Below are 26818 nucleotides of genomic sequence, written 5' to 3'. Positions count from 1 at the left end.
TGACTCAATTCAATTTTCAATTCAATTCAATTTTTTCAATTCAATTCAATTTTATTTATATAGCGCCAAATCACAACAAAAGTCGCCTCAAGGCGCTTCATAGATACAGAGAAAAACCCAACAATCATATGACCCCCTATGAGCAGCACTTTGGCGACAGTGGGAAGGAAAAACTCCCTTTTAACAGGAAGAAACCTCCAGCAGAACCAGGCTCAGGGAGGGGCGGGGCCATCTGCTGTGATTGGTTGGGGTGAGAGAAGGAAGACAGGATAAAGACATGCTGTGGAAGAGAGACAGAGATTAATAACAGATATGATTCGATGCAGAGAGGTCTGTTAACACATAGTGAGTGAGAAAGGTGACTGGAAAGGAAAAACTCAATGCATCATGGGAATCCCCGGCAGCCTACATCTATTGCAGCATAACTAAGGGAGGATTCAGGGTCACCTGGTCCAGCCCTAACTATATGCTTTAGCAAAAAGGAAAGTTTAAAGCCTAATCTTAAAAGTAGAGATAGTGTCTGTCTCCTGAATCCAAACTGGAAGCTGGTTCCACAGAAGAGGGGCCTGAAAACTGAAGGCTCTGCCTCCCATTCTACTTTTAAATACTCTAGGAACAACAAGTAGGCCTGCAGTGTGAGAGCGAAGTGCTCTAATAGGGTGATATGGTACTACAAGGTCATTAAGATAAGATGGGGCCTGATTATTTAAGACCTTGTATGTGAGGAGCAGGATTTTGAATTCTGGATTTAACAGGAAGCCAAAACAGGAGAAATATGCTCTCTCTTTCTAGTCCCTGTCAGGACTCTTGCTGCAGCATTTTGGATTAACTGAAGGCTTTTCAGGGAGTTTTTTGGACATCCTGATAATAATGAATTGCAGTAGTCCAGCCTGGAAGTAATAAATGCATGAACTAGTTTTTCAGCGTCACTCTGGTCACTCTGCGACTCTGCTGGTTCTTCTGAAGAAACACCACCGTCTCTCCACACCATCACCGTCTGTGAGCACAAACTGCTGCTCTGCTCTGCCAGCATGTAGGAAATCACATATCACACACACAAGGGTGAAGAAACATCAGAGCTCGAGTTTGGATACTTTAGATCTAAACAGAACAAAGTAGCTCTTAGTTTCAACAATCAGTGAACAGACAAACAAAGATACCATACTGATTCTGTATGAATACAATATAGTATTTTCAATACAGGTGTCAAATTAATTTATTAAAACTAATACAGATATATGTATATATTTTTTTTTTTTGATAAATTAGTTTGCTAAAGTATAAGAATATATTTTTATTTTTTTTAATTTAACAATTGCAACTGAAAGAAATTAAATATTGAACAAAAATATATTGTCACATTCTGAGCATGCTCAGCATGACAGACTTGAAGTTGTTGATTTTAAGAAGTGATAACTATAGGGAAGAAACTTCTCTTTTTCATCCGTTTAATCAAACATTTGATGCCTCAGCTGTCTCAGTCCTATAGCGTTCTGCAACTACAACTAACCTGAAGCTTGGATTTGGCTGCAGGTGCCCCTGTACATCCTTCTCAACATGTGGGTACCATTTAATCACACTTCTTCCTGAGCTTTGCTTAATCACAAGACCAAAGGTGGCATCCCGTGTCACGGTCATATCATCATCCAGAAGAAACATTTGAAGAAACATCATGGAGAAGAAACATTTGAAGAAACATTTACACGCCTCCTGGTTTTGTTTTCTGATCCTGCAAAAAGACTGAGGACAACAAAGCCCAGAGAACACGAGATACACAACATCCAACATTCAGACTCAACAGCCTCCATAAATGAAGAGCACCAGGTTGGTTCAATTATAGTAGATATAAGCATACTTCACATTACTGGGTATGAATAATAATGAGGAGGTAAACTTTGAAGATGCAGAGCATGATGTCCCATCATCAGACTGTAAACAAACATCCACCAGGCTTCTTTGTTGGTAGAGGTGATGATTTTCACGTCACTGTTTTATTATAGAAGTCCTGTTTTATTTCCTCCCTGAAAGCAGAGAGCAGGTTTTTATTGAGATACTGAAATTCTCAATAAAATTCGTTTACAGCACAGCGTTGCCTCCTCTCTCTCTCTCTGCTGATAGGAGTAAATGGAGCTCTCGCCCTGAGTGAGTACTTGGTGACATGAGGCCTGGGATTTTCTTCTCCTTTCAAGAGACTGAAAGGAAGCTCAGTCGTGTGAAAGCCTGGCTTTCAACATCCCATTACTCCTGTCTACCTTCTTTATCTCTTCGACCATTTAACCCTTGGCTCTACCTTCACACACTTTCTTTCTTGATTGAAAAAGAACAAAGTCTGGGACTGAATTCAGAAGTTCAGATGGTTCAACTTTAGACTTGAGAGGAAAACGATACTTCTGAACCAAACAAAGGACTAATGACAAGCACCGAGCGCTGCTCTTTAATGTGGTCCCATGAATATGCATAGGTTCATTAACATATGACATCTCACACAGACATAGATGTGTTTACCATATCATAAATCAGTAAGAGAAGGTACGACCTCTCTCATGACCTTAGGATGTGTGTGGATGCCAGAACTGAAAGGCACACAGAGTCTTTGCAGACTACTAAGGATCAGACCATTATATTATATATTATCATTATACAATTGATTATATACCTCTAAGCATATATGATTATATATTTCTAAGCATAAATGACAATCCAACAATATAAACCTGACAGACAGTACTAAATAATACTGTATATTTATATAAACCTGTAAAGGGGGAAAAAATGTAAACACAGAGATTGTTTTTAAACCTGTAAAGGGGGAAATCCTGACGAACCAATCCACAACCAGAAAAGAAGTCTAACTCTGTGCTGCTCCAATCAGGCGTCAGCTCTGTCAGTGTAATATGTAGGTGTGTAAAGTCACAGAGTAGCTGGTTTTATTTATCTATAAAGTTTATTTACATTTTATTCAGGCTTCAAAAAACAGTCCAAGTTTATTTCTTTGGACTTTGTTCACTTAGTGCCACCTGGAGGACAGTCAGCTCCCTGCAGCAGCTCTGGAGGACTGTTAACTGATGAAGAGCTCGGACTGCACAGCCTGCTTCATCACCGACTTCTTTAAATAAACATGACCACGATCAGTCGCAGCACCTCAGACAAACATTTGTTACACAGCAGCCGCCTTCACACCGACTGAGCTCCATCACAGCTTCAGAGCTCAGCTTACTAAAGTCCAAAGTTTATTTCCTCTCAGGTTTCTTACTTTCAGGAAAGTTTCACTGTTAGAGCCCTGACCAGCATCCTGCAGCATCTGGAGCAGCTGTGTGGTGCTGTCATGGCAATAAGGATCCAAATCTGTGGGGATGTTTCCAGCAGGGGTTATAACCTGCAGTCAGCAAGGTGTGCCTAATAAAGTGGCAGTGTTTATGTCACAGTGCAGCACCATCAGAAAACGGTGGTTTACATCTCTGTTACAGGAAACCTGAAGAGTTAAAACACAAGAGAAGAAAATCTAAACGTTACACAAAGAACATAAAAGAACTAAACTTCATAAAAACTTCACAAATGATGCTTTAAATGAAAAATAAATCCCTGTAAATAATTCAACAGGTCACATATTAGAACCACCTTAACTAAACTCTGTAGCCGGTCACTGTGGTTTGTCCCAGCAGCTCTTAGGAAACAAACTGCTAACTTCAGTGTCAGCACACACTGTTAGTAAACTATGCAACACTGAATTCAGGTTTCAGTTGTGTTAAGTTGTGAAGTTGTGATTAAAGTGTTCTTACTGACACAGGTAGGATGGTCAGGCGTCCTCTGTTCCTTCACCGTTCATGAACTGTCACTTATAAAATGCTGCCAAACATCAACTACACTCAATAACTAAACGTGTGCAGGTTAAAGTGATGGACGCCCAGATCTGCACTCCAAATACAAACAGACTAAAGGTGTTTCCTTCAGAAACAAAGACAATATTTACAAAGATCTCACAGGTAAATTGTGAGCGATCACAGCAGCATCTCATCCTGACTAACAGCTTTTAGATGCAGGGAGAGCGTCGTGGTTCAGAGGTGGTTCAGCAGATGATGAAGGCCTTTCTGTTGCATTGTGTAGTGCTGTGGATGCCATGATGGTTGACTGGGTCTGGTTCTACTGAACTCACAAACACTTCTGAGGTATTTACACCTGAAGCCTCATTTAATGTGAGTCAGAAACAAACGGCTCACCTGTGATTAATGGATGTTTCCCTGCATTTATATTTTCACACAGTTTATTTCTTACAGCAGGAAAACTGAACAGAATGTATGTAAGAGGTTAGAGTGAGGATGACGTCACTTCATACAGAAAATACATGTTTGTCTGTTTTGATGATGAAGGACTTCTTTAGCTCTGTAAACAGCTACACTTGAGAGGACAGAGGTGATTTCATGGATAAATAACAATGTGTTTATCAGCTTTCATCATCGCAGTGCAGACGTGACGTCAGATCTATCAAAGTGAAGGCCGTCTCTCTGATGACGTCACAGAGCAGAGTCGTTCTGTCCAATAAAGGATCTCAGATCAGCTGCTGCCATCTTGTGGCCACAGTTGGTTACTGTCTCTGAAAGTTGTCTCATGTTTCCTGTTTTCCTGTTAACAAAGGCTGGAGCTCATCATGCTGAGAGGGCAGCAGCATTTTTTGGCTCTTCACACATGTTCATTATATTGTGATGATCCTGGATGGAGACAAACTACAGATAAGTGTGTTCAGCCCAACTAGTTGATCTCATTACAGCAGTTTGATGTTTCCCTTTGAATCCCCCTGAAGATACTGACAGTGAAGCACGTACATAATACTCCAGCCTTTCAACTCTGAGCTTATTTAGTTCTATTAATACACTGAAATCTCATTTGTGTCATGAAGAAAGTCTTTAATCAAACAGAATTCAAAGATCTGAAACATTTCATATATGGAGTTAAACATGAATCATTGTTTCAACAATAGATTTATTGTTGTCATAAACAGACAAGAAGACCACAACAAACTGCTCCTCCCATTCAACACATGTCAGTCCATATCCCAGCAAACGAAATCATCTCCATTTACACATCAAATAGAAACATGAATCACTTGTAATGATTAGAAACTTGATAGAATTTCAAATCTAGTTTGGGGAGTCATTCAGTGAGAAACAGTGAAATGATTTTCCATGTGAAAAGGTGGACAGCAGAAACAGAAAGAAACAGTGAGAACTAAAAGAGAAACAAAGAGCTTTGGAACAACGAGGCAGCAGGAGGACAGCTGCAGTTTAACAGCTTCAACTCACTGACAGGAAACAACATTAGAAATATCATCATCCTCAACTCATCTGCTGCACTGACACTGACACCTTCAACGGACACACCTTCACTTTATCATAAGTCCAAATGTATGGAAACATCCTGTGAGTGAAAGTGTTTCTGAAGGTGTGTATGTGTGTGTTAGTATCAGGATCAGAGAACGACAGCTTTCCTCTGTTCCAGTCCAGATTCACTCTGATCCTCTGGAGCTTCTTCTGGACTGAGAGATCAGTGGATCCAGTTAATAGTGACCATGCTGAGTATTTACCTTGAGAGAACCATATTCTCCATAATCCAGACCGTATGATTCCCTTCCTCTGCACAGACTCTGCCAACATACCCAGTGCCCACCATGTACTGTCTCCAACATCAACATCCCAGCTGTGAGTCCCTGAGTTAAAGCCCTCAGAGCCCAGGACAGAGCTGTAATAATCAATCCTCTCTGGATTATCAGGAAGCTGCTGCCTCTCTCCTCCTCTCACACTGGTCAGATCTTCAGACAGGATGAGGTCTGGATGAGCAGTGTTTGGGTCCAGAATGAGAGGATTGTAGGAGACCATGTCCTTCATGTTCTTCCAGATGTTGAAGGTCAGGTTGCCCAGGTGTTTGGCCTGGTCTATCAGAGCTCCTGAGGGCAACTGTGGATCATCCAGCAGGGGGCAGCGCTGGACTCTTTCCACTGCAGCCTTGTAGTTGTGCAGGAATGAGACGTCTTCAGCTCTCAGCTCCTCCTCTGTGGCTCTGACTGTGTCTGAAAGAGCTGCTATCTCTCTGCTCAGAGCCTCCATCTTCTCCTTCATCATCCCACTCTTCTGCTCCTCTTCCTCCCTCAGTGCAGCCAGCCTGGCCTCCTCTTCCTCTGCTAGAAACTGGTGAAGCTTCTTAAACTGCTCCTTAATCTGCCTCTCTGTGTGTCGGGCCTGGACCTTAATGTGTTCTGCTGTTTGATCAAACTTCACTTGAACTTCTTCACAAACCTTTAACTTCTTCTTTAAGGGCTCCAGAGTTTCCTGAACTTCCTTCTTGTGTTGTTGTGCAGCTTCATCGATGGGTCTGAATCTGTGATTGGTGTGTTTTTCTGAGTCTCTGCAGATGTGACACACTGGCTGCTGATGGTCCAGACAGAAGAGTTTGAGTTTCTCAGAGTGCAGACTGCAGAGAGCCTCTGAAGCTCTCTGATCTCTCTCCTGTAAGAACGACTCACACAGGTTCTTTAAAGCTCGGTTTAAAGGTGGATCATGAACTGATCTTTTCTTACAAACTGGACACTCATGTGTTGGTCTCTCTCTCCACCATCTCTTCAGACAGTCTTTACAGAAGCTGTGGCTACATGACAGAATAACAGGATCTCTGAAGACCTCCTGACAGACCGGACAGCAGAGATCCTCCTCTGATCTGGAAGCCATTGAGTCTGTGAGTGAAGCTGAAAACAGCAGACAGGAAGTACAGTCAGTCCTGGCTCCCCTCCCTCCTCTACCACCTTCACTGAAACTTCCTTTGAGTCGTGTTTTTGCTCAAACTCACCTTCAGTGTGTGGAGCGTCAGCAGCTTGAAGCAGCAGTGTTGGAGTTTTCCACTTTTCTCTCCTGTAGCTGGACTCACTCAGAGGAAGCTGCTAGTTTGGTCTGAACTCAGTCTGATCGTCTGTGCGTCTCTCTTTACTGAGGACGAAAAACATCCTGTTTCCTGTTTTGTTGCATGTAAGTGATGTGAGGGGAGGAGAAAAATGTTGCTTTACCTGTAGCCTAGGTGTGCTTCATTCCAGAGTTAGACTTTCATCCTGCCAGCAGCTCAAAAGCTATGAAACAGGTTTTCCTCCATTCTAGCTGCACATGTCACAACATTACTCTTAATTTTAATTACTTTTGTAGAATCTATTTAGACTTTGAAGCAAAACTATCAGATTTCTCACATAACTAAAAGATTTGATTTAATTATCAGTAATCATCAGTGCACCTGACTCACCAATTTTGGGTAAAACACACTGTTAACCTCAGTAAGGGCCAGTCAAAACACCTCTTGCCTCTGCTAAACTAACTTTTTTCTCTCCCACTCCCCCCTTGAGCAACGCATATACTCACTTGCATAAATCCACAATGCTGGGTTTTTAACCATAAACCAAGCCTTTAAGGCCTTTAAGGCACACGTATTCATGGTTTTACTTAACCAACCCAACAATAATGCAATAAAAAGAAATTTAGTTCAATCGTAACCATGAATTTACTCATTAAATTACTAAATACACAAAATAAGTTTAACAAAAAAATACAAATACTAAAATATATTAACTATATTAACTTTGCTCATACAAACTGCATATTCCATACAGCAACACATTCAAAACAACAATGAAGACATGTCATGAAATACAAGGAATAGTTTCAAAGTGTTTCAAACTTTGTGTTATGGAAAAAGAAATCCAGCTCACATTCGAGCAAGTTGGCTATTAGCTTGTTCCTAACAAGAACAAAGCTGACATTAAAATTCCTAAATCGAACTTTCCTTTCAGCTGCAGCAACCCTGGTTTTATCCTCGAACACAAAGTCTTAAAAACTAGAAAACAAGAATCTAACAGGGAAAAGGCAATGATCAGTTGAAGTCTGTATTCAGTGAGGAGATTATTTACATAACATGACCTATAGCGAGTACTGGCTTGAATAAAGTGAATGAAAGCCAAAAATGAATTGTGGTTTCAACAATACGTTTAAGGAGGCAGCAGGAGGACAGCTGCAGTTTAACAGCTTCAATTCACTGACAGGAAACAACATTAGAAACATCATCATCCTCAACTCATCTGCTGCACTGACACTGACACCTTCAGTTTATCATCAGTGTAAATGTATGGAAACATCCTGTGAGTGAAAGTGTGTGTGAAGGTGTGTATGTGTGTGTTAGTATCAGGATCAGAGAACGACAGCTTTCCTCTGTTCCAGTCCAGATTCACTCTGATCCTCTGGAGCTTCTTCTCTACAGAAAAAGAAGTTTCAGCTGCTGGGTAGAATTTTTTATCTTCAAAGAAGCCTATTGTCCATAATCCAGACAGTATCCTTCCCTTCCTCTGCACAGACTCTGCTAACACACCCAAACTGTACTGTCTCCTACATCAACATCCCAGCTGTGAGTGTCACACAGTGGAAAATTGTGTTTTTATATTTTGTTTAGTGTCGATTTTATTTGCATGTTTTTATTGTAATAGTGATATTGCATGTTTTTATTGATATTTTTATTGCATGATTTTATCCCCATATTTATAGTGCGTGTTTGGTGTTTTTGTGTAGTATTTTTTCCACTGTGTATTAAGCGGACAATTGTAGGCACCTGTGAGGTGGGGGCGTTTCCCGAGGTGGCCTATCAGCCACCAAACGGACTTAAGGGAGATGGTGAGCACAAAGCAGAGAGAGGAGAGACACACGAGAAGCGAGGAGCAGGAAGCAAAACGTGTGCAGCCCAGCACCTGTGAAGAAAGACCGGCCTGCCTGTGGGACGTCACGAGATATCCGACGATCGGCCAGCATAACCCGGCGATCCAGTCCAGACGAACGAAATAGCAACAGTGGGAGGCAACGCGTGAAATCCACAGTAGGGCAGGGGGACGCCTCTGCCTGCATTTGTGAGTATCGCTTTCCCACTGTTGGGCGCTAGGCGTAGCTTTGCCGGGGGAGGATAACAGCGGCTGCGCCGACAACGTTGCTGGCCCGTGTCTGTTGTTTCAGGGCGGGGCTGCGAGGGAAGCCGTGTGCAGGTGCGGAGAGTGGCTGGACTACACGGCCGCGTACCATCAGGCGGAGATAGGAGCCTCCTCCCTGGTCGGCTGCTGGCGAGTTTTACCATCCCGGAAGAGGAGTTCCTCTCCTGTCTCTTCTCCATCTAAGGAACATTTGCCCGCATGTGTGTGGCTGGACAAGAGGGAATATAGGACTCTGGGGGGGAAGTTTTTATCATACTAAAAAAAACATTTATTTAGTTTTGTTTTTTTAGTGTATAGTTATTCCTGCCGGCGGGGCTTTTAGCGGGTTGCGAACATTATTTTTTATTGTTTTATTAGCCTGTATTTGGGGGTTCTGACTGTGTTTTACCCTAAAAATAAATGGTGTGTTTAAAGCTGGCTCAGTCTCTGTTCTCCGAGCGCTGACCCACTCACTCCCTTTTCCGCTTGTATATATACAGACGTGGTGGTTAAGAGTTAGGTCCACCAGTTTAGTGGCTACATAATTTTGGCGTTGTCGACAGGATACAAGTTTGGGGAGCAGTGTTCAGCGCCTGGAGTGCAGATATAGAGATGATGATGCCAGTGTATCCAGGTGCCCCTTGGGTACCAAAATACAAGGGTCCTGAAGCAGATCTTTCATATGGAGACTGGAAAGAACAAATACAAGGTTTATTGAATGCTCAAGAAATAGCTGAGGCCCGGAAAGTAGAAATTTTAATTGGGGCTTTAAGCGGTGAGGCAAAGCGTCAAGTAAGTGTGTTAGAAGAAAAAGATAGAGACCAGATTAGGAAAATATTCGCATATCTAGATTCTCTATATGGTGACAATACCTCCCTAGCGGTTCTGAGGTCGCAGTTTTTTAGCTGTATACAAAAACCAAATGAGTCGGTAAAGTCTTTTACCTTAAGGTTGAGGGAGTTGCACTGCAGGCTACAACAGCGCAATACAAATCAAGCACCTACTGAAAAGTGTTTACAAGAACAGATGCTGTTGGGCCTGCGGGAGGGCCCGTTGTCACAAACCCTGCGAGCCTATGTGCGTCACCATCCAGAAGAGGATTTCGCGACAATCCATCGGGAGGCGTTGCTCCTAGAGGAGGAACAGTTGGGACACCAGGGATTGCAAACTACGTGCTTGGCAGTGGGTGAGTCCAGATGTGTTAAGCCACCTTATGAACCAGACTGGAAAGAGACATTTAAAAAAGAAATTATGGAGGATGTCAAGGGTCAAATGCGAGATCTTGTCAAAGAGGTTGTTAATGAAATTAAACCGCTCTTGCCACAGCAAAGCCCAGCCGGCTCAGCTTTTAATAAATCAAGGTTTAAGCCAAAGCGTTCTGGGTATGCTAATAACTGGACCCGAGAGGGAGAACCCATTTGCCATCGTTGTAAACAACCTGGGCATATTGCTAGATTCTGTCAGAGCACACTAGACCAGCAACCACCTTTAAACTAATAAACCCCACTGCTGAGGCCCAGGCAGTGGGGACAAGGGACATTTCAAACAATCAGGGGGCCAGTACAGCTTTTGTGGGAGAATGTCCACTTATTGAGGTGTGTATGGGAGGAGTTAAAATGACGGCATTATTAGACACAGGCTCTCAGGTTACACTGGTGCAGCAGCAGGTAATGGATCTCCATTTCCCTGAAGTGAATAAAACTGACACACCTTTGTTGTTCGCCTTAAAGGCAGCCAATGGACTTGAGATTCCATACTCAGGCTATGCAGTTATGGATTTTGAGGTGGAAGGGGTGGAGATACCAGGAAAAGGGGTTGTGGTTGTGAGAGATGACTGTTCCACACACCCTTTAATTATTGGTATGAATGTTATTAGTGCATGCTGGAATGATGTTTTTGCCAAAGGCAAGTCTGCTTTTCACCCTCAAAAGCTGAAGTCCCGCAGAGCATGGAAAGAGGCATTTGCCGTCTGCCAACAGACTGTCACCACCAAGACTGATGGCTTCCTAGGCTATGTTCGACCTGCTAGCCGCAGGGGAATCAAGGTGCCCCCAAACTGTGAAGTGATGGTCTGGGGCCGGACGTGTAAAGGCAAGGGTGGGACAGAACGCTTGGCACTAGTGGAGGCATTACCTGATGCTGGACCCTGGGGGGTGGCCCGAACCCTGTCAGTAGTCAAAGGAGGGAGGCTCCCTATCCGGGTCTGTAACCCTAATCCATATGAAGTGACTATAGGACGCTACCAGAAAATGGGCCAGTTGTATCAGGTGGAGGAGTCGGATGTGGAGTCGGACAGTGACCTTAGCCTGACAATGGGATCCGATGGTGTGATCGAGGTGGGCGTAGTTGAAGCAGCTGGGCCCGAAGAGCCTGCGATCCCTGACGAGGAGGTGAGTCAACTGATTAACAGCATAGACTTGACCCCCCAGCAGAAGGCCGAGCTCCAGACCCTGCTGCAGAGGTGGCGAAAGGTGTTTGCTGTGAATGAGGAGGATTACGGAAGAACTGATTTGGTCCAACACCAGATCCACACAGGTGATGCACCACCCATTAAACAAAAATATCGCCCTTTACCACCACTGATGTACAAAGAGATTAAGATACTTCTAGCAGATATGCTGAAAAAAGGTGTCATTCGGGAGAGTAGCAGTCCCTGGGCAGCCCCCATTGTGCTGGTGAGGAAAAAGGATGGCAGTTGGCGATTTTGTGTAGATTACAGGAAATTAAACACAGTGACTCATAAAGATGCGTTCCCACTCCCCCGAATTGAAGAGACTTTAACATGTCTGACCAGAGCTGAGTGGTTTTCCACACTAGATCTTGCCAGTGGATACTGGCAAGTGGAAATGGATCCTAAGGATCGGGAGAAAACTGCATTTACCACTCCTCTGGGTTTGTTTGAGTTTGATCGCATGCCTTTTGGACTCTGTAATGCCCCTGCCACCTTCCAGCGCCTGATGCAGCGGTGTCTAAGTAGTCACCTTTCTGAATCTGTTTTGGTATATCTGGATGATATAATAATCTACTCACCTGACTTCTCTACTCATCTACAGCAGTTGGAGAATGTCCTGCAGAAGCTGTGGCAACATGGGCTGAAGCTGAGGCTGGACAAATGTAAGCTGTTTCACCGTCAGGTGAAGTTCCTGGGGCATCTTGTCGACCAACAAGGGGTAAGACTAGACCCTGAGAAAATCCAAGCTGTCCAGAACTGGCCTGTTCCCTCTACCACCCGTCAGGTCAGAGCCTTCCTTGGCCTGGCAGGTTATTACAGGCGATTCGTCCCAGGGTTTGCGAGGTTGGCTCGACCTTTAAATGCTCTGCTTGTGGGAATTTCTAGCAGGTCAAACATGCAGGTCCAGTGGTCTGCTGAATGTCAGGAAGCCTTCAACAGTTTGAAACGTGCTCTTACCGAGCCCCCTATTCTGGCTTATGCAGATTTCCTGGAGCCCTTTGCACTTTATACTGATGCCAGTAATCAAGGCTTAGGTGCTGTGTTAGCTCAGGTGCAAGATGGCAAGGAACGGGTGATTGCATATGCCAGCAGGAGCCTACACCCCACCGAGCGAAATGACAAAAACTATAGTTCCTTCAAACTGGAACTTTTAGCTCTAAAATGGGCCATCACTGAGAAGTTCAAGGATTACTTGACAGGTGCCAAGTTTGTCGTGTATACCGACAACAATCCCGTGGCCCACTTACAGAATGCTAGACTTGGGGCAACAGAGCAACGCTGGGTGGCACAGCTGGCATCCTTCGACTTCGAGGTTAAGTACAGGGCTGGAAAAGAGAATGCTAATGCTGATGCTCTCTCTAGGTTTCCCACAGACTGTCAAACAGCCTACATAAACACCACGAGTGCTCCACATCTGGATTCACAGGGGCTGGTGCCGCAGATGAATGACTGGAAGGAGGCGCAGGAGAAGGACATGGATCTGCGCATCCTGAGGGAGTATGTGGAAGAGGGAATTCCCCCTGATGCACCAACGAGGAGAGCCCTGCCTAGCCCTGTACAGAAGTTATTACAGCAATGGAGAAGGCTGCAGGTTTGTGAGGGTACTCTGTGCAGAGAGGTAAGGGACCCTAACACTAACGAAATGTACCTTCAGATCCTATGTCCTGCAGAGAGACACAAGGAGGTGTGGGAGAAGTATCATGAGGCAGCGGCGCATGCGGGAGTGGAAAAGACAATGTCCAGGATACGTTGCTTCTTTTATTGGCCCAGCATGGAAGAGGAGGTGCGTGAATTCCAGCTAGGGTGCGCTGCGTGTAGCCTGCGAGATAGAAATAGGCCTAGAGCCCCTTTGCATCCCATTACTGTGTCGTATCCCCTTGAGGTTGTGGCCCTGGACTTTCTTACATTGGGGAGGCCCACAGACAGGTACCAGAATATTCTGGTGATGACTGATCTTTTCACACGGTACGCCTGGGCAGTTCCTACCAAAGACCAGACTACTCAGACTGCGGTGCATGCTCTTTGGGCTCACATGATTCAGACCTTCGGTTGCCCGACCAGGCTACACTCAGATAGAGGTGGAAGTTTTGAGTCTGCCCTGATGTACCAGCTGTGTAAGTGCTATGGCATTACGAAAAGCAAGACCACCCCATACCATCCGGCTGGAAATGGTGGGGTTGAGAGGATGAACCAGACATTGCTGCACATGCTTCGGTCCCTAGAGTCAGAGAGACAACAGAGGTGGCCAGAATATCTCCCAGAGCTCTTACAAGCATACAATAATACTGTTCATAGTGCCACAGGGTATGCGCCGTCGTACCTGATGTTTGGGCGGCATTTGAGACAGCCGGTGGATTTAAACCTAGGTGTCGAGCGGGACTCCCCATGCCACGACCTGGGAGGGTGGGTTAAGGACCATCACCAGAAACTATCTTTTGCCTATGAGATGGCTAGGAAGAAGATGAAGGCAGCAGCCACCCAAAACAAGAGGGCTTATGACCGAAGTGCGCGGGCCCTGCCATTGGTGCCAGGCGAGAGAGTTTGGATAAGGGACAGGAATAGGCAGGGACAAGGCAAGTTGCACCCAGGTTGGAGCTCAGAGCCCTATGTGGTAGTGGAAGAGGTTGGCAATACAGGTGTAGTGTATAGGGTGCAGCCGGAGAAAGGGGGGGGGGGAGAAGGTCCTCCATCGGAATGCACTAAAGTTGTGCATTACTCCTGCAGCAGACTACCACTCAGAGGGGCAGGGAGTCAGCCGTGAAGGAGAGATGCTAGTTGAGCCTCCATTTTATGGTGTTGCGCCTAGCGCTCCAGCCCAGCGGCCGGGAGAGTTGTCAGAGGTGCGCCGCTCGACGAGGCCTAATTTTGGTCAGCCACCCGCCCGTTACAGGTCGCTTGACTAGTGTGACAGGGACTGTCACAGGTAAAATGTGGGGGGATGTCACACAGTGGAAAATTGTGTTTTTATATTTTGTTTAGTGTCGATTTTATTTGCATGTTTTTATTGTAATAGTGATATTGCATGTTTTTATTGATATTTTTATTGCATGATTTTATCCCCATATTTATAGTGCGTGTTTGGTGTTTTTGTGTAGTATTTTTTCCACTGTGTATTAAGCGGACAATTGTAGGCACCTGTGAGGTGGGGGCGTTTCCCGAGGTGGCCTATCAGCCACCAAACGGACTTAAGGGAGATGGTGAGCACAAAGCAGAGAGAGGAGAGACACACGAGAAGCGAGGAGCAGGAAGCAAAACGTGTGCAGCCCAGCACCTGTGAAGAAAGACCGGCCTGCCTGTGGGACGTCACGAGATATCCGACGATCGGCCAGCATAACCCGGCGATCCAGTCCAGACGAACGAAATAGCAACAGTGGGAGGCAACGCGTGAAATCCACAGTAGGGCAGGGGGACGCCTCTGCCTGCATTTGTGAGTATCGCTTTCCCACTGTTGGGCGCTAGGCGTAGCTTTGCCGGGGGAGGATAACAGCGGCTGCGCCGACAACGTTGCTGGCCCGTGTCTGTTGTTTCAGGGCGGGGCTGCGAGGGAAGCCGTGTGCAGGTGCGGAGAGTGGCTGGACTACACGGCCGCGTACCATCAGGCGGAGATAGGAGCCTCCTCCCTGGTCGGCTGCTGGCGAGTTTTACCATCCCGGAAGAGGAGTTCCTCTCCTGTCTCTTCTCCATCTAAGGAACATTTGCCCGCATGTGTGTGGCTGGACAAGAGGGAATATAGGACTCTGGGGGGGAAGTTTTTATCATACTAAAAAAAACATTTATTTAGTTTTGTTTTTTTAGTGTATAGTTATTCCTGCCGGCGGGGCTTTTAGCGGGTTGCGAACATTATTTTTTATTGTTTTATTAGCCTGTATTTGGGGGTTCTGACTGTGTTTTACCCTAAAAATAAATGGTGTGTTTAAAGCTGGCTCAGTCTCTGTTCTCCGAGCGCTGACCCACTCACTCCCTTTTCCGCTTGTATATATACGGACGTGGTGGTTAAGAGTTAGGTCCACCAGTTTAGTGGCTACATGAGTCCCTGAGTTAAAGCCCTCAGAGCCCAGGACAGAGCAGTAACAATCAATCCTCTCTGGATTATCAGGAAGCTGCTGTCTCTCTCTTCCATATCTCACACTGGTCAGATCTTCAGACAGGATGAGTTCTGGATCAGCAGTGTTTGGGTCCAGAATGAGATTGCTAGAACATGTTAGTAGTCTGGCAGCTTGGAGGCGAGAACGACATGATTTGTCCAGTCTGGTAAACAGGACATTACAATAATCTAAACACAATGACACAAATGTATGAACAATTTTTTCCAGTTCAGCCGAGGAGACCATATGTCCCAGTAGGGCTGGGCCATATTATACCTTTCACGGTAATATCGGTACAATGCTAGGCTACGATAAGAAAATAAAATATCGCAATAGAATATGGGTAAAACGCCCATGCGCAGTGCCGAAAAAGCACGGCGGTAACGGAGAAGGAGAATGGGAAAAGCAGATTGTTGAGTGAAATGGATGAACCATGAAGGCCCTGAACCATACTCCCATATTTATATTCGTAAATATGCGAGTAATCTGGGTCCAAAACTCCATCCACTTCAGGTCCCCTTCAGGTCCCAAAGTCAAACGAACACTTCAGCATCACTGAGAGTTAAAAAACTGTCTAAATTCTTCCATCTTTAATAAAATGATCAGCGTTGCTGCTTTACCAGGTGTAACTATGATGTTTAACATCCAGGCATCTGTGAAAACAGAATTCATTACATTTATCGGAGTTAGAAGTTAGCTCGCTAGTTACCTAAGCATGATATAGCATGTTCTGACTGAGAGATTTCTGAAAGAATTCAAACGTATAGCTCTGTTATCACTTCCAACATAAATGAAGACAGAAAACTAAACAGCAGTGACGTTTGTAAGGTTACTGAAGTTGGGCTAGCTGGTATATAATGATGTGCTACATGATCGCTAGCGACACAGCTATGTTAGCATCGAACAGGAAGCATGTAAAAAGAAAATAACAATGGACCCAAACTAAACCCTCTTGAACTCTGCAGGTTAGGGAGGCAATGTTAGAGGTGAACTTGTTTCTATTAACAGAGTCCTATGAAATAAGTAAAAGCCATTAAAACACAGAGCCAGATACACCAGCCAAAACCTGAAGTCTATTAAGTAGGATTTTATGGTCAATATTACAGGAAATGATTACAGAAAAAAATCCCTGCATTAGAAACCATTAAAAGATCATTACAGACCTTCAAGAGAGCAGTCTCAATGGATGCTGCTTTTAAAGCCAGAGTGAAACGGGTCACAAATCTGTCATTTGCACAGTAAAGACCTGAACTCATTTTCTAACATTGTTTCTAATAATTTTCTTACAAATGACAATTTTGAAACAGGCTGATAATCACCAGCAGAGCTGGCATCAAGACTCCAGTGTTTCAATAGAGGAGTGAACTCAGCATGTTTAAAATAGGATGGAGCACAACCTGCCTCAGTGAAATGTTAATGACAGACAGCCAGTGGTGGTCCTAGGCTGTTTGGTGCCCTGGGCGAACACTAATGAATATTGTGCTGAACACAGTCCAAAAGATTCAATAAGCTACATTCAGTAAAATCATAATTCACATCGGCAGTAATGACACCCGGTTACACCAATCGGAGGTCACTAAAATCAATATTGAATCGGTGTGTAACTTTGCCAAAACAATGTGGGACTCTGTAGTTTTCTCTGGTCCCCTCCCCAATCAGATCAGGAGGGACATGTTTAGCTGCATGTTCTCCTTAAATTGCTGGCTGTCTGAGTGGTGTCCCAGAAACGATGCAGAGAGTCAAGTGACTTATCTCCAGCAGGCAATAGTGGATTAGGAGCACAAGAAGGACCCCAGTGGCAAAACATCCAAAATAACAATCAAAAAAGAGACGAGGCTTGAAAGACATGAAGACTTGATTCATGTTGACCTCTGAAAATGACCTCTGAAAATATAGCACAGAAAGACAAGCAGTCCACTTCAGAACATCACACCGGCACACAGATGTGCTTTATATGCATACATCCTCCCATCCAATGTCCTTCTGCACAGTGTCCCCATCAAGACTTAAGGGCCCACCAGCAATCTGGCAGCACTTGTCACCAGTGCTCAATCACATGCAGAGGTCACATTCACAATCCACTTTTGCAGTGATGCTTTCAATAGAGACAGAGAGGGAATTGTTTTATGTTTTCTACTGAACTCTTCAAACTAGTATTCACTGCTGGGACATGAAACGGCGAGCCACAGAAGGGCTACACTGGATGGTGTGGGATGAACCCTCAAGAGGAAGCACAGAAATAGCACTAACAGTTTTGTCAGCAACGGGAAATTTCAGGTGCTGCAGAACTGTTTACTGTGTGGCACAATTTTATATGAGTGCTTGATGTTTGTTGTACATTGGCTGCTATGACAACTCAGTTTCATTCTGGGATTAATAAAGTCTCTTTGATTCTGAAAAGGCAGAAATGGCAATCAAGTTGTTTGAAGCAGTTGAGAAAGCAGTTCAGGAGATGGCTAAAGATGGGCCATCAGTTCCATCCACTGAGGACACATCAGGCAGTGAACCTTTCCCAAGGAGAACTGACATACAGGGACGTCAGCTGCCAGTGCACAGCAACACAAATTCTGACCTGTGAGTGCTTTAATGCAAAGCATTTCACATTCGATCAACAGACAGCACCCACAGCCACAGAAATTGTGGCAAAAAGGTCACACAAGTTTGTTTTCACAGAAAACTCCACACACGTGCACACTAACATGCAAACAAACTCAGGACGTGTTCAGTACTGTTACCCAATATTCATTTAATTGTGTCTACTTGAATTGATAAATGTGCCTTTGGATCGATATGATTTCTGCTTATATGTCAAGGTTAGTGCTGTGGCAAGCAAGATGAGGACCCAAATGCAGGACTCACAAGACACAGAGGGATAGGGGGGGAGCTGTATTAGTGTAGCAAGTAGTGATGTGTCCTGTGTGTCGAAGCGTCGAATCGTGTGTCGGGTAATCTCGGGGGCGTTTCTGTGAAGCGCGTATCGAGGTTTGCTTTGATTACGTATGCAGTGACGTTCGAGGCCTCGCGGACAGTCCGTACCACGTGACTGATTCAGGGACTGGTTCACCGGTTCGCGCCAGATTCGAAATAAAATGGGCAGAAAAACACAGCTGATTTCCCGTCACACTGTGTTGTGGAATTGGATTACGTACGTGTTACATAGTTACTTGAGCATTTCTTCTTCGATGGAACCAGGAAGGAAGAGATTTTTATTTTATTTTATCTCTCCTAATAAAGTATGCACACAGTAATAAATATCACAAATGATAAGCACCATCATATAAATAAACAACACTACAGATCCTATAATCTGATTTCTGTCTTTTAGTTTATTAAAAAGTGAAGCGCCAAATACTAGTTTGTGTCATTATCCAGATGTACATAAGCATGATTACACAGGTACTAGCGGGTTTTGATTATCGATTAAAATCGATTCTAGCTTGGATAACGTGATATCGATTCATTAAAATCCTGAATCGATTTTTAATATAAATATTACTACATTTCAACCACCACCAAACAGCTAAAACAGTAAATGAGAGCAGGTACACCGATTCTGCACAAAGACGTAAACACAAAGCGCTGACGCATCAGAATCAGTGAGATGTCGCCTTTCTCACCAGACAGCACGGACACGGTCGGGGCTGAAAGCCGACAGCTCACTGATTCTAATCTAAGGCATCTGCTGTGATGCTTACACATTAGATAAAGTCTTGAAAGTGTCAGCTTTCTTTTTATAGTTATAAAAATATGCAAATGTACTGATCTATGATCTGAATTATACTATTGACTGACTGTCTGAGGCTAACAGTTACACAATCATACCAAAACTCTGTCCTGATAGTTTCCACTTTCTCTTTTGTATCAGACATACTGAGACAATATTCGGGATAAATAACCAAGAAAACAATTTATTTATTCAGTTTAGAGGTTTACACATTATTATAATCACAGAGCCCGCTTCACTTGAATTGTCCACTTGATGGCGCAGTAGAGCAAATGAATCATCACAATGCTTCGAATCATGAGTCGACCAATTGGGTGGAAAGCTTCAGTTCATCATGAGGCTTCATCTCACCATCACTAGTAGCAAGCCATTCAAATATAAAAGCATCAATAACCAAAACTCAGGAAACTAGGAACTAGAAACATGGAACTAAAGCTAGGAAACTGGAAAACTAAGACTGAGAACTTGGAATTACGTGGCGCTCTGCAGAAACACACAGCAACAAAGGATAATGACGTGACAATGGACAGAGGAAAACACAGGGCTTTAACACACCAGAGAGTGATGAGGCAATGGGACACAGGCGGGAAACACAGCTGGGACCAATCTGACAAAATGAAGCAGGGCGGAAGCAAAACTGAAAACACTGAACCCAGGACACAAGACTGTCAAAGTAAAACAGGAAACATAAGACAGACACGGGACATGGATGAACATAGAGATTGGGGACACTAGACATGAAACGTGGAACACAGGGAGGCACAGAGACAAAATCTAAATCCTTGAAACTACAGAAAACAAGTAAGAAACAAGAAAGACAAGGAGTATAAAATGAATAACACAGAATTCAAAAACAGGAAATACGAACCCTGGATCATATAGGGATTTTTTTGGTCACAAATATCACTTGTTTTACCATATAATCAACCATTTGATCAAAAAAATGTCATTTAGTCAAATAGTTAGATATGTATGTTACTACATTCAGTTTTAAAAACTATATAAAAAAAGAATATAATTTCATGTTGGAGATGGCACCCATTCGGTGCAATGACCCCTATAGAAGAAAAGTTGAAAGCTGAAGTTAGTCTTTGTCCTTGCCAGATCATTTGTCTCTGTTCTCTGTCATTTCCTTGTCTTTTATTATCCCTGTGCACTGTCGGATTCCTGATTTGTTCATTTGTTTAGATTCAGAGAGTGTTGAAATAGCCAGTAAATGGCTCACTCCTATTTTATGTCAGCTGCCTTTACGTCCTGCATTTCAAAACGTAAAAAAAAAAAACGTAGAAAGATTTAGCCATGAAATTCTGACTCAAATCCACCTGAAACATACAATTTTATTGGAAAAACATTACATGTTATACATAACCGATTTGTTGCAGATTCAATGTTAATAATTGGTATCAAATAATTGGATGAAATTCACAGTAAGTGCAGTTGTTTGTGTCTTTTATTTTCATTCTTTTCTTCAAACCAGCGTGGCACAGTACAGACATCTTCGTGTTTACTATGAAAACACACACAGGTGTAAGAACAGCCAATGGAGAGGAAGCAAGCAATAAGGTAGGAAGGATGTCAGGAAATAAATTAGGACAAATAAAACAGAATAAATAAATACAAATACACTCACACACAGGAACAGCCAGCTGTCTGTACCAGAGATCAAACTCTATTGCCCTGATCTCTGACATGATTAACTGTATTTTTATCTATCCATCTATCAATCTTTTATCTTTTGGGGTTTTTTTTCTAAATCAGCTGTCGAAAATGTACTAAATGCAAAGCCTGATCCTCACATTGTTTTATACTAATAATATTTCATCTATATCATAGATATATATATCTCAGTGGATCTGCCCAGATGGCAGCAACACCCAAAAGGTATGATAGGGTACTGTAATGGAACAGCAAACCAGGTCTTCATTGGATCCACTTGCACAGCAGGATGAATCCAGAATGAGGATGACAGATTCAGGCCAGACCAGGCCTGCAGCTGATTCAGATATCTAACTCTTACTATTAACAGTAAGACATGTTTGCTATCAGAGAGCTATTGGTGAAGGCTGATGTTACTTAAATCTACCAATTGTTGTACTGGGGAAGGACCAAAGCTCCATACAAACTAAAGAAGAACTTTATACAATACAAAATGAAGCTCAACATTGCAAGAATGACATTATAAAAATAAAAGAAAAACTTAACCAAAGCAGAAAATTCAAATAATCCATCCATCTTCTTCTGCTTATACAGGGCCGGGTCGCAGGGGCAGCAGCCCAAGCAGAGAAGCCCAGACCTCCCTCTGCCCAGCCAGCTCCTCAAACACAGCGTGGACCAATCTGACAAAATGAGGCCGGGCGGAAGCAAAACTGAAAACTCTGAACCCAGGATACAAGACTGTCTCAGATTTGATGGACCCTCATATTTGGAGGCCATGGATCTTCCAAATCTGACCCCTATGGGTCCATAGTCCATGGGGCCCGGCTGGGCACAGCCTGAAAAAGGGCATGGGCCCATCTTCCTGCAGGCCCACCACCTACAGGAGGCGCCGTAGTGTCAGGTGCAATGTGTGCCAGGCGATGGCCAGAGTGGAGGCCCTGGCAGGCTGATCCCCGGCTACCAAGATTTATTAAAATAAATAAATACAAAAGAAAAACTCAAAAATGGTACAAGACCCAGTATGACCAGTACAAAGTCCAGAGACATACAAACAACACGTCACATGGAAGTAAAGTAAAATCACTGGTCTGCTTTGTGTGAGACTGACCTTTAAATGGAAACGTGGAGAGTTCCTTTAATATTACAATGATGTGTTATTGATTGACAGATTGCTTTACTTCAAACATGTAAATAAAATGAAAAATAAACAATTAAAAAAACCTGACATAAATGCACTGTTTCATTCAGTTACCACGGTGACATAACAGGTAAAAAGAGTGACAGTTTTCTGTATCTGAGAACTCTGACTTTAAGGACACCTGCAAACCCATTAATCTGACTTTGTACTTATACCATTCTGGTCATGTGATCATGTGGTTTGTAGGAACGCTCCTCTTCCTCAGAGGATCCACCTGTGCTTCCTCTCCTCTCTCCTCCACCTGTTACAGTGAGGGAACGTCCTCCATGATGGAGGAGCTGCTGGAAAGTGCTGAGAGTTTCCTCCAGAGTGAGACCTCTGTCACAGCTCAGAGGATCTACGGCAGCAGAGACCTTCATGGACACTAAAAGTCTCAAACACACAACAACAACATCACACTGACTCCACTCTGACATCACTGGCTATTGAAGGACCTGTCACATCCCAGCAAAAAACTCTTTCCAATTACTGCAATTAGGCAGAAGGTTCTTCACTGTGTGCGCAAAAACAGAGAAACTCAAGATACTTTTATATGTTCATTCACTGCAAAAAATAATACAAAATCACTCATTTGACATTTCTTTTATTTTTTTGCATGCTGAATCGAGCACTCAGATGAAACAAACCTTGCACCCTCCTAATGAACTAACGGTGAGAAAAACATATCAGGGTTTTCAAACTGTGCTAAAGAGCCAGCAACATGCAGCTAGCTTATCTAGGATTATTGTCTCAGACAAGGTGCCAGCTCAGAGTTCAGCTTCACACCTTGTTAAACCAGATCAGTGGAAACAAGTCCAGACGTGCACAGATCACTTCTGAGGAAAGAAGACGACGTTCAGTTTCCTCATAGTTTCACACCTGAGTGCTACGGTTGGAGGCGGCTGCTGCGGCGCACAAAGCTCCACCTTCACCCCGACATGGAAACATGCACTGAGAGAAGGCCTGAAGCTCAGCCAATCACAGAAGAGAATCGGGAATGAACTTGATCAGCTGAGAACAGAGACAGTGATTTGAGGTTCAGCTGTCAGAGTGAGGCTACCTCACAGTGGACCTGAGCCCTTTTCCTTGTGCATCTCCCATCAGTTCAGTTCTTTGGGTCCTCACAAAAGCAAAGACCTCTAGGGCAAAGGTGAGGTATTCTTCCTATTCTTCCTCCCCGCAAGGTGACATACAAAGAAACAGCAGACAATCCTTCGCCTGTACGTGTGTGTCATGGTCCTCCAGGCCTGCTGTGTGTCGCTGCCATTTCTCTCTCAGTATGAATATGTAGTGTTTTTCTGTTTGTTTCTTTAACCAGGCCTGCTGGATCAAGGATCCAGGACCTTCACCCTCCTCCTCTAACCTTGCTAGTGAACCAGCTCCCATCTGTAAGTCTGCTTTCCTGTTGTTGCCTCAAAGATTACTCATTTGTCATCTCCTCTGTGCAGCAGCCCTGGTGTTGTTTCCCCGCAGAGAGAGAGAGAGCGCCAGCTGTGGAGTAGTGCTGGTTGAAGTGTATCGAGGCTTCGAAACGACCTGAAACCATCTCCACAGTGACACCTGCTGGACAATTTGGCTATCACCACATCTTGATGATAATATTGTGTGAAACAGGGACACAGTAACATTCGTGTTGCTCACAATAAATCAGTTTGTAAAGCCACACACAGAGAGGAATGACTGCAGCGTTTCCTGTAATAACCATGTGTTTGGGTCACTTTAGGTTTTCTGGGAGTTCATGTTATCAGGTTTGTTTAACACACTGTCAAACAAAGCTAGAGGCTGACATACCATTAGGTTTAGTTTTTAATGAATTAAAAATCACGCTGCTGTGGATATTTTATCCTGTAACACTTGCATGATGTTTTACTGAGTCTGTGAACCTTCATTACTTCTGTTGTTTATGATAAATTTGCAGCAGAAGCATTGGTGGGAATTAAAAAGGAAAAAACTAATTTGCCATGAAAACAGTTAAGAAGTAGATCACCTGTATTTAATGGATGTGTTTTTTGAAACTTTTCTTTTTACAGATTATTTTCTTTCTGGCGGTGCAGTGTGTGAGTGTCGGGTTACAGAGAGGATGACGTCACTGTTTTATTATAGAACTCCTGTTTTATTTCCTTCCTGAAAGCAGAGAGCAGGTTTTTATTGAGATACTGAAATTCTCAATAAAATTTGTTTACAGCACAGCGTTGCCTCCTCTCTCTCTCTCTGCTGATAGGAGTAAATGGAGCTCTCGCCCTGAGTGTGTCATGGTCTGCAGTGGGTGGCTGGAATTTCCATAAGGCTCCTGAACCTACCTGGGATCCGCCCCTGGGCAGGGCCAACTCCTGCACACCTGGAGCCTATTGCAGGCAATCAAGCCAGAGGGATTTAAGCCACACATTGATGTTCATTCACTGCCAGTTCGTCATCAACACATGTTGGTAACAGGCCTTATACTTCAAGTTCTTGCTGTGATTTATCTTGTTAACCAGACTCTCTTGTGCTGCAGTTGCTGTATTCACCTTGGCTCACGCTCCACCTCCAGACTCAGGATACCAAACAATCATTTTGAAAATCCCTCTGTGCCTCACCTGCCTGCCCTCCTGCCATCACACTCCATCTGAAGCCCCGGATCTCAGGTCAGCCTTTCTACGCCACTCAGCCCTCCCTGGATTCTCTTACCCCCCCCCCCCCCCCCCCCCCTCTCTCAACACTCCATGTCCCCTACTGCAAGTAAGAATTGCTACCCTTACAACTTGCCACTTCAGAGCTGCCTCCACTACCTCCCTAACTCCACTGTCTTCTCTCTTCAGTGTGCTGCTCAGCTCCACTCTGCATCCCGTTCCCTCGCCCTAGCCACGTTTCCCAGGCCACGCCACGTCAAACTCCACGTCTTATTGTTTTTTGTCTTTGCTACGTTTTTTGCACTACGCCTAATAAATTGTCACATCATCTGCTGTCTCAGCTCTGGGTTTCTGCACCTGAGTCCTGCTCAGTACAGGCCACTCCGCCCCGTGACAGAGTGAGTACTTGGTGACATGAGGCCTGGGATTTTCTTCTCCTTTCAAGAGACTGAAAGGAAGCTCAGTCGTGTGAAAGCCTGGCTTTCAACATCCCATTACTCCTGTCTACCTTCTTTATCTCTTCAACCGTTTAACCCTTGGCTCTACCTTCACACACTTTCTTTCTTGATTGAAAAAGAACAAACTCTGGGACTGAATTCAGAAGTTCAGAAGGTTCAACTTTAGACTTGAGAGGAAAACAATACTTCTGAACCAAACAAAGGACTAAACTTTGGGATGGAAATACAGGATTTTACACACCAATGAAATGAATGGGACTAAATGAGAGGAGAATTTAATGGAGCTCAAGTTCAGAATCATGAGGCCAGATTAATGGCATGGTTAGTTTTCCCTGTGGTCTCTCTTTTCTGCTGCCTGTAAGATCAATCTTCAACATCCTTTGTCCATTGTATCCACTGTCCCTCCCATGCACATGTCCTCACCGTCTCAGTCTTGTCTTTCTAACTTTGCAGCGAGTGCACTCCCTTTACCAGCCTTAGTCCTTGTGTTTAAAGTCCCTACTCTCACCTCCACTGTTAACTTGTTATTTTCTGTTATATTGCGAGAGTACTGTTGCCCGCGAAGTGTTGTTGTTGTTTGTATGTAAAATGGCGGAACGAATTAAGCGCTGGGAATGAGAGTACGACGTCGTGTCTTTTGAGTTAACATTGGTAGCAGAGGATGGTTTCCAATTACAAAGTACCACCAAAGCTTGATAAAGCCAGGCCATACGAGTGCTGGAAGAATGAAGTCAATATCTGGAGACGAGTTACGGAGCTGGATAAAAAGAAACAGCCACTTGCAGTGGCGCTGGGGCTCGAGGAAAGAGCCAGAGAAACGGCCATGGAGATACCCGTGGAAGATTTGGACAAAGATGACGGTATGGAAATACTACTTGCAAAACTTGACGCGGTGTTTCAGAGAGAAGAGAAAGACCGCGCTCATGAAGCCTACTCGTGTTTTGACTCTATTGCAAAGAACCACAGCGTGTCCATGGCAGACTACATTATAGACTTTGAACAGCATTATAACCGGATGAAAAAGTACAACATGACGCTGCCTGACGCTGTGCTAGCATTTAAGTCGACAGCTTGCACTGACAGCGTGCACGGACTTAACATTTGCGTCTATGAAGTCTGCACTGAAACGGATTTTTGGAGGGAAAGTAACCGGAGTTTTCAGCGGAATTCAACTGAACCAAGATGCAGTTTTCCTTACGGAACAAAAAGGTCCCAAATACAAACAAAACAACAGTACTTCGTCGCGGAGTGGACAGCGACAACCACTACAAGGTACCAACCCACTTGACAAGTTTTGCAAGTGAACAAGATGTGCTATTTGTCAGAGCACTTACCACTGGGCGAAAGACTGTCCTCATCGTAATGGTGACCAAGTAAAGCTAACTGAAGATGGGAAAGTGGAGGAGTGTAACATTACTTTGTACACTAAAGCCTCAATGACAGACTCTGAAATCTTCCTGACTGAGGCACTGGGGTCAGCCATTATTGATACTGCATGTACACGTACAGTTTGTGGTCAGAAGTGGCTAAATAGTTACATGTGTGACCTCAGCCAAGGCCAAGTAAACAAGTTGTTGCAATCAGAAACCCCCAGCTCCAGACCATTTCGAGCAGAAAAGTGAAACTTCAAGCCAAAATTGGACAAACAAAATGTGACATTGAAAGTGAAGTAGTTCCTGT

The 26818-nt window shown here is 44.0% G+C and overlaps 2 protein-coding genes and 1 long non-coding RNA gene across 3 annotated transcripts in view; 1 reads left to right on the top strand and 2 right to left on the bottom strand.

Annotated features, from left to right (window-relative positions):
* LOC146521164 (protein NLRC3-like) overlaps window positions 1-26818 on the top strand; it is a 482659-nt gene that overhangs the window by 430314 nt on the left and 25527 nt on the right. The window lies entirely within an intron of this gene.
* LOC146521166 (uncharacterized) lies at window positions 31-1833 on the bottom strand. Its single transcript, XR_014873234.1, has 2 exons — window positions 1511-1833; window positions 31-1023 (listed from the first exon to the last, which is right to left on the bottom strand). It is a non-coding gene; the product is annotated as an uncharacterized LOC146521166 (long non-coding RNA).
* On the bottom strand, window positions 4947-6996 carry LOC146521165 (nuclear factor 7, brain-like). The gene is made up of 2 exons (XM_085154444.1): window positions 6835-6996; window positions 4947-6733 (listed from the first exon to the last, which is right to left on the bottom strand). Exon 2 carries the CDS (start codon window positions 6714-6716, stop codon window positions 5331-5333), a length of 1386 nt encoding a protein of 461 aa, XP_085010570.1. The 5' UTR covers window positions 6717-6733; window positions 6835-6996; the 3' UTR covers window positions 4947-5330.

The sequence above is a fragment of the Neolamprologus multifasciatus genome, chromosome 3 (assembly GCF_963576455.1).
Source record: "Neolamprologus multifasciatus chromosome 3, fNeoMul1.2, whole genome shotgun sequence".
In the NCBI taxonomy this organism is placed as follows: Eukaryota; Metazoa; Chordata; class Actinopteri; order Cichliformes; family Cichlidae; genus Neolamprologus; species Neolamprologus multifasciatus.
Note: the sequence above shows the minus strand (reverse complement) of the source record. Positions and strands in the feature narration are given on the sequence as shown.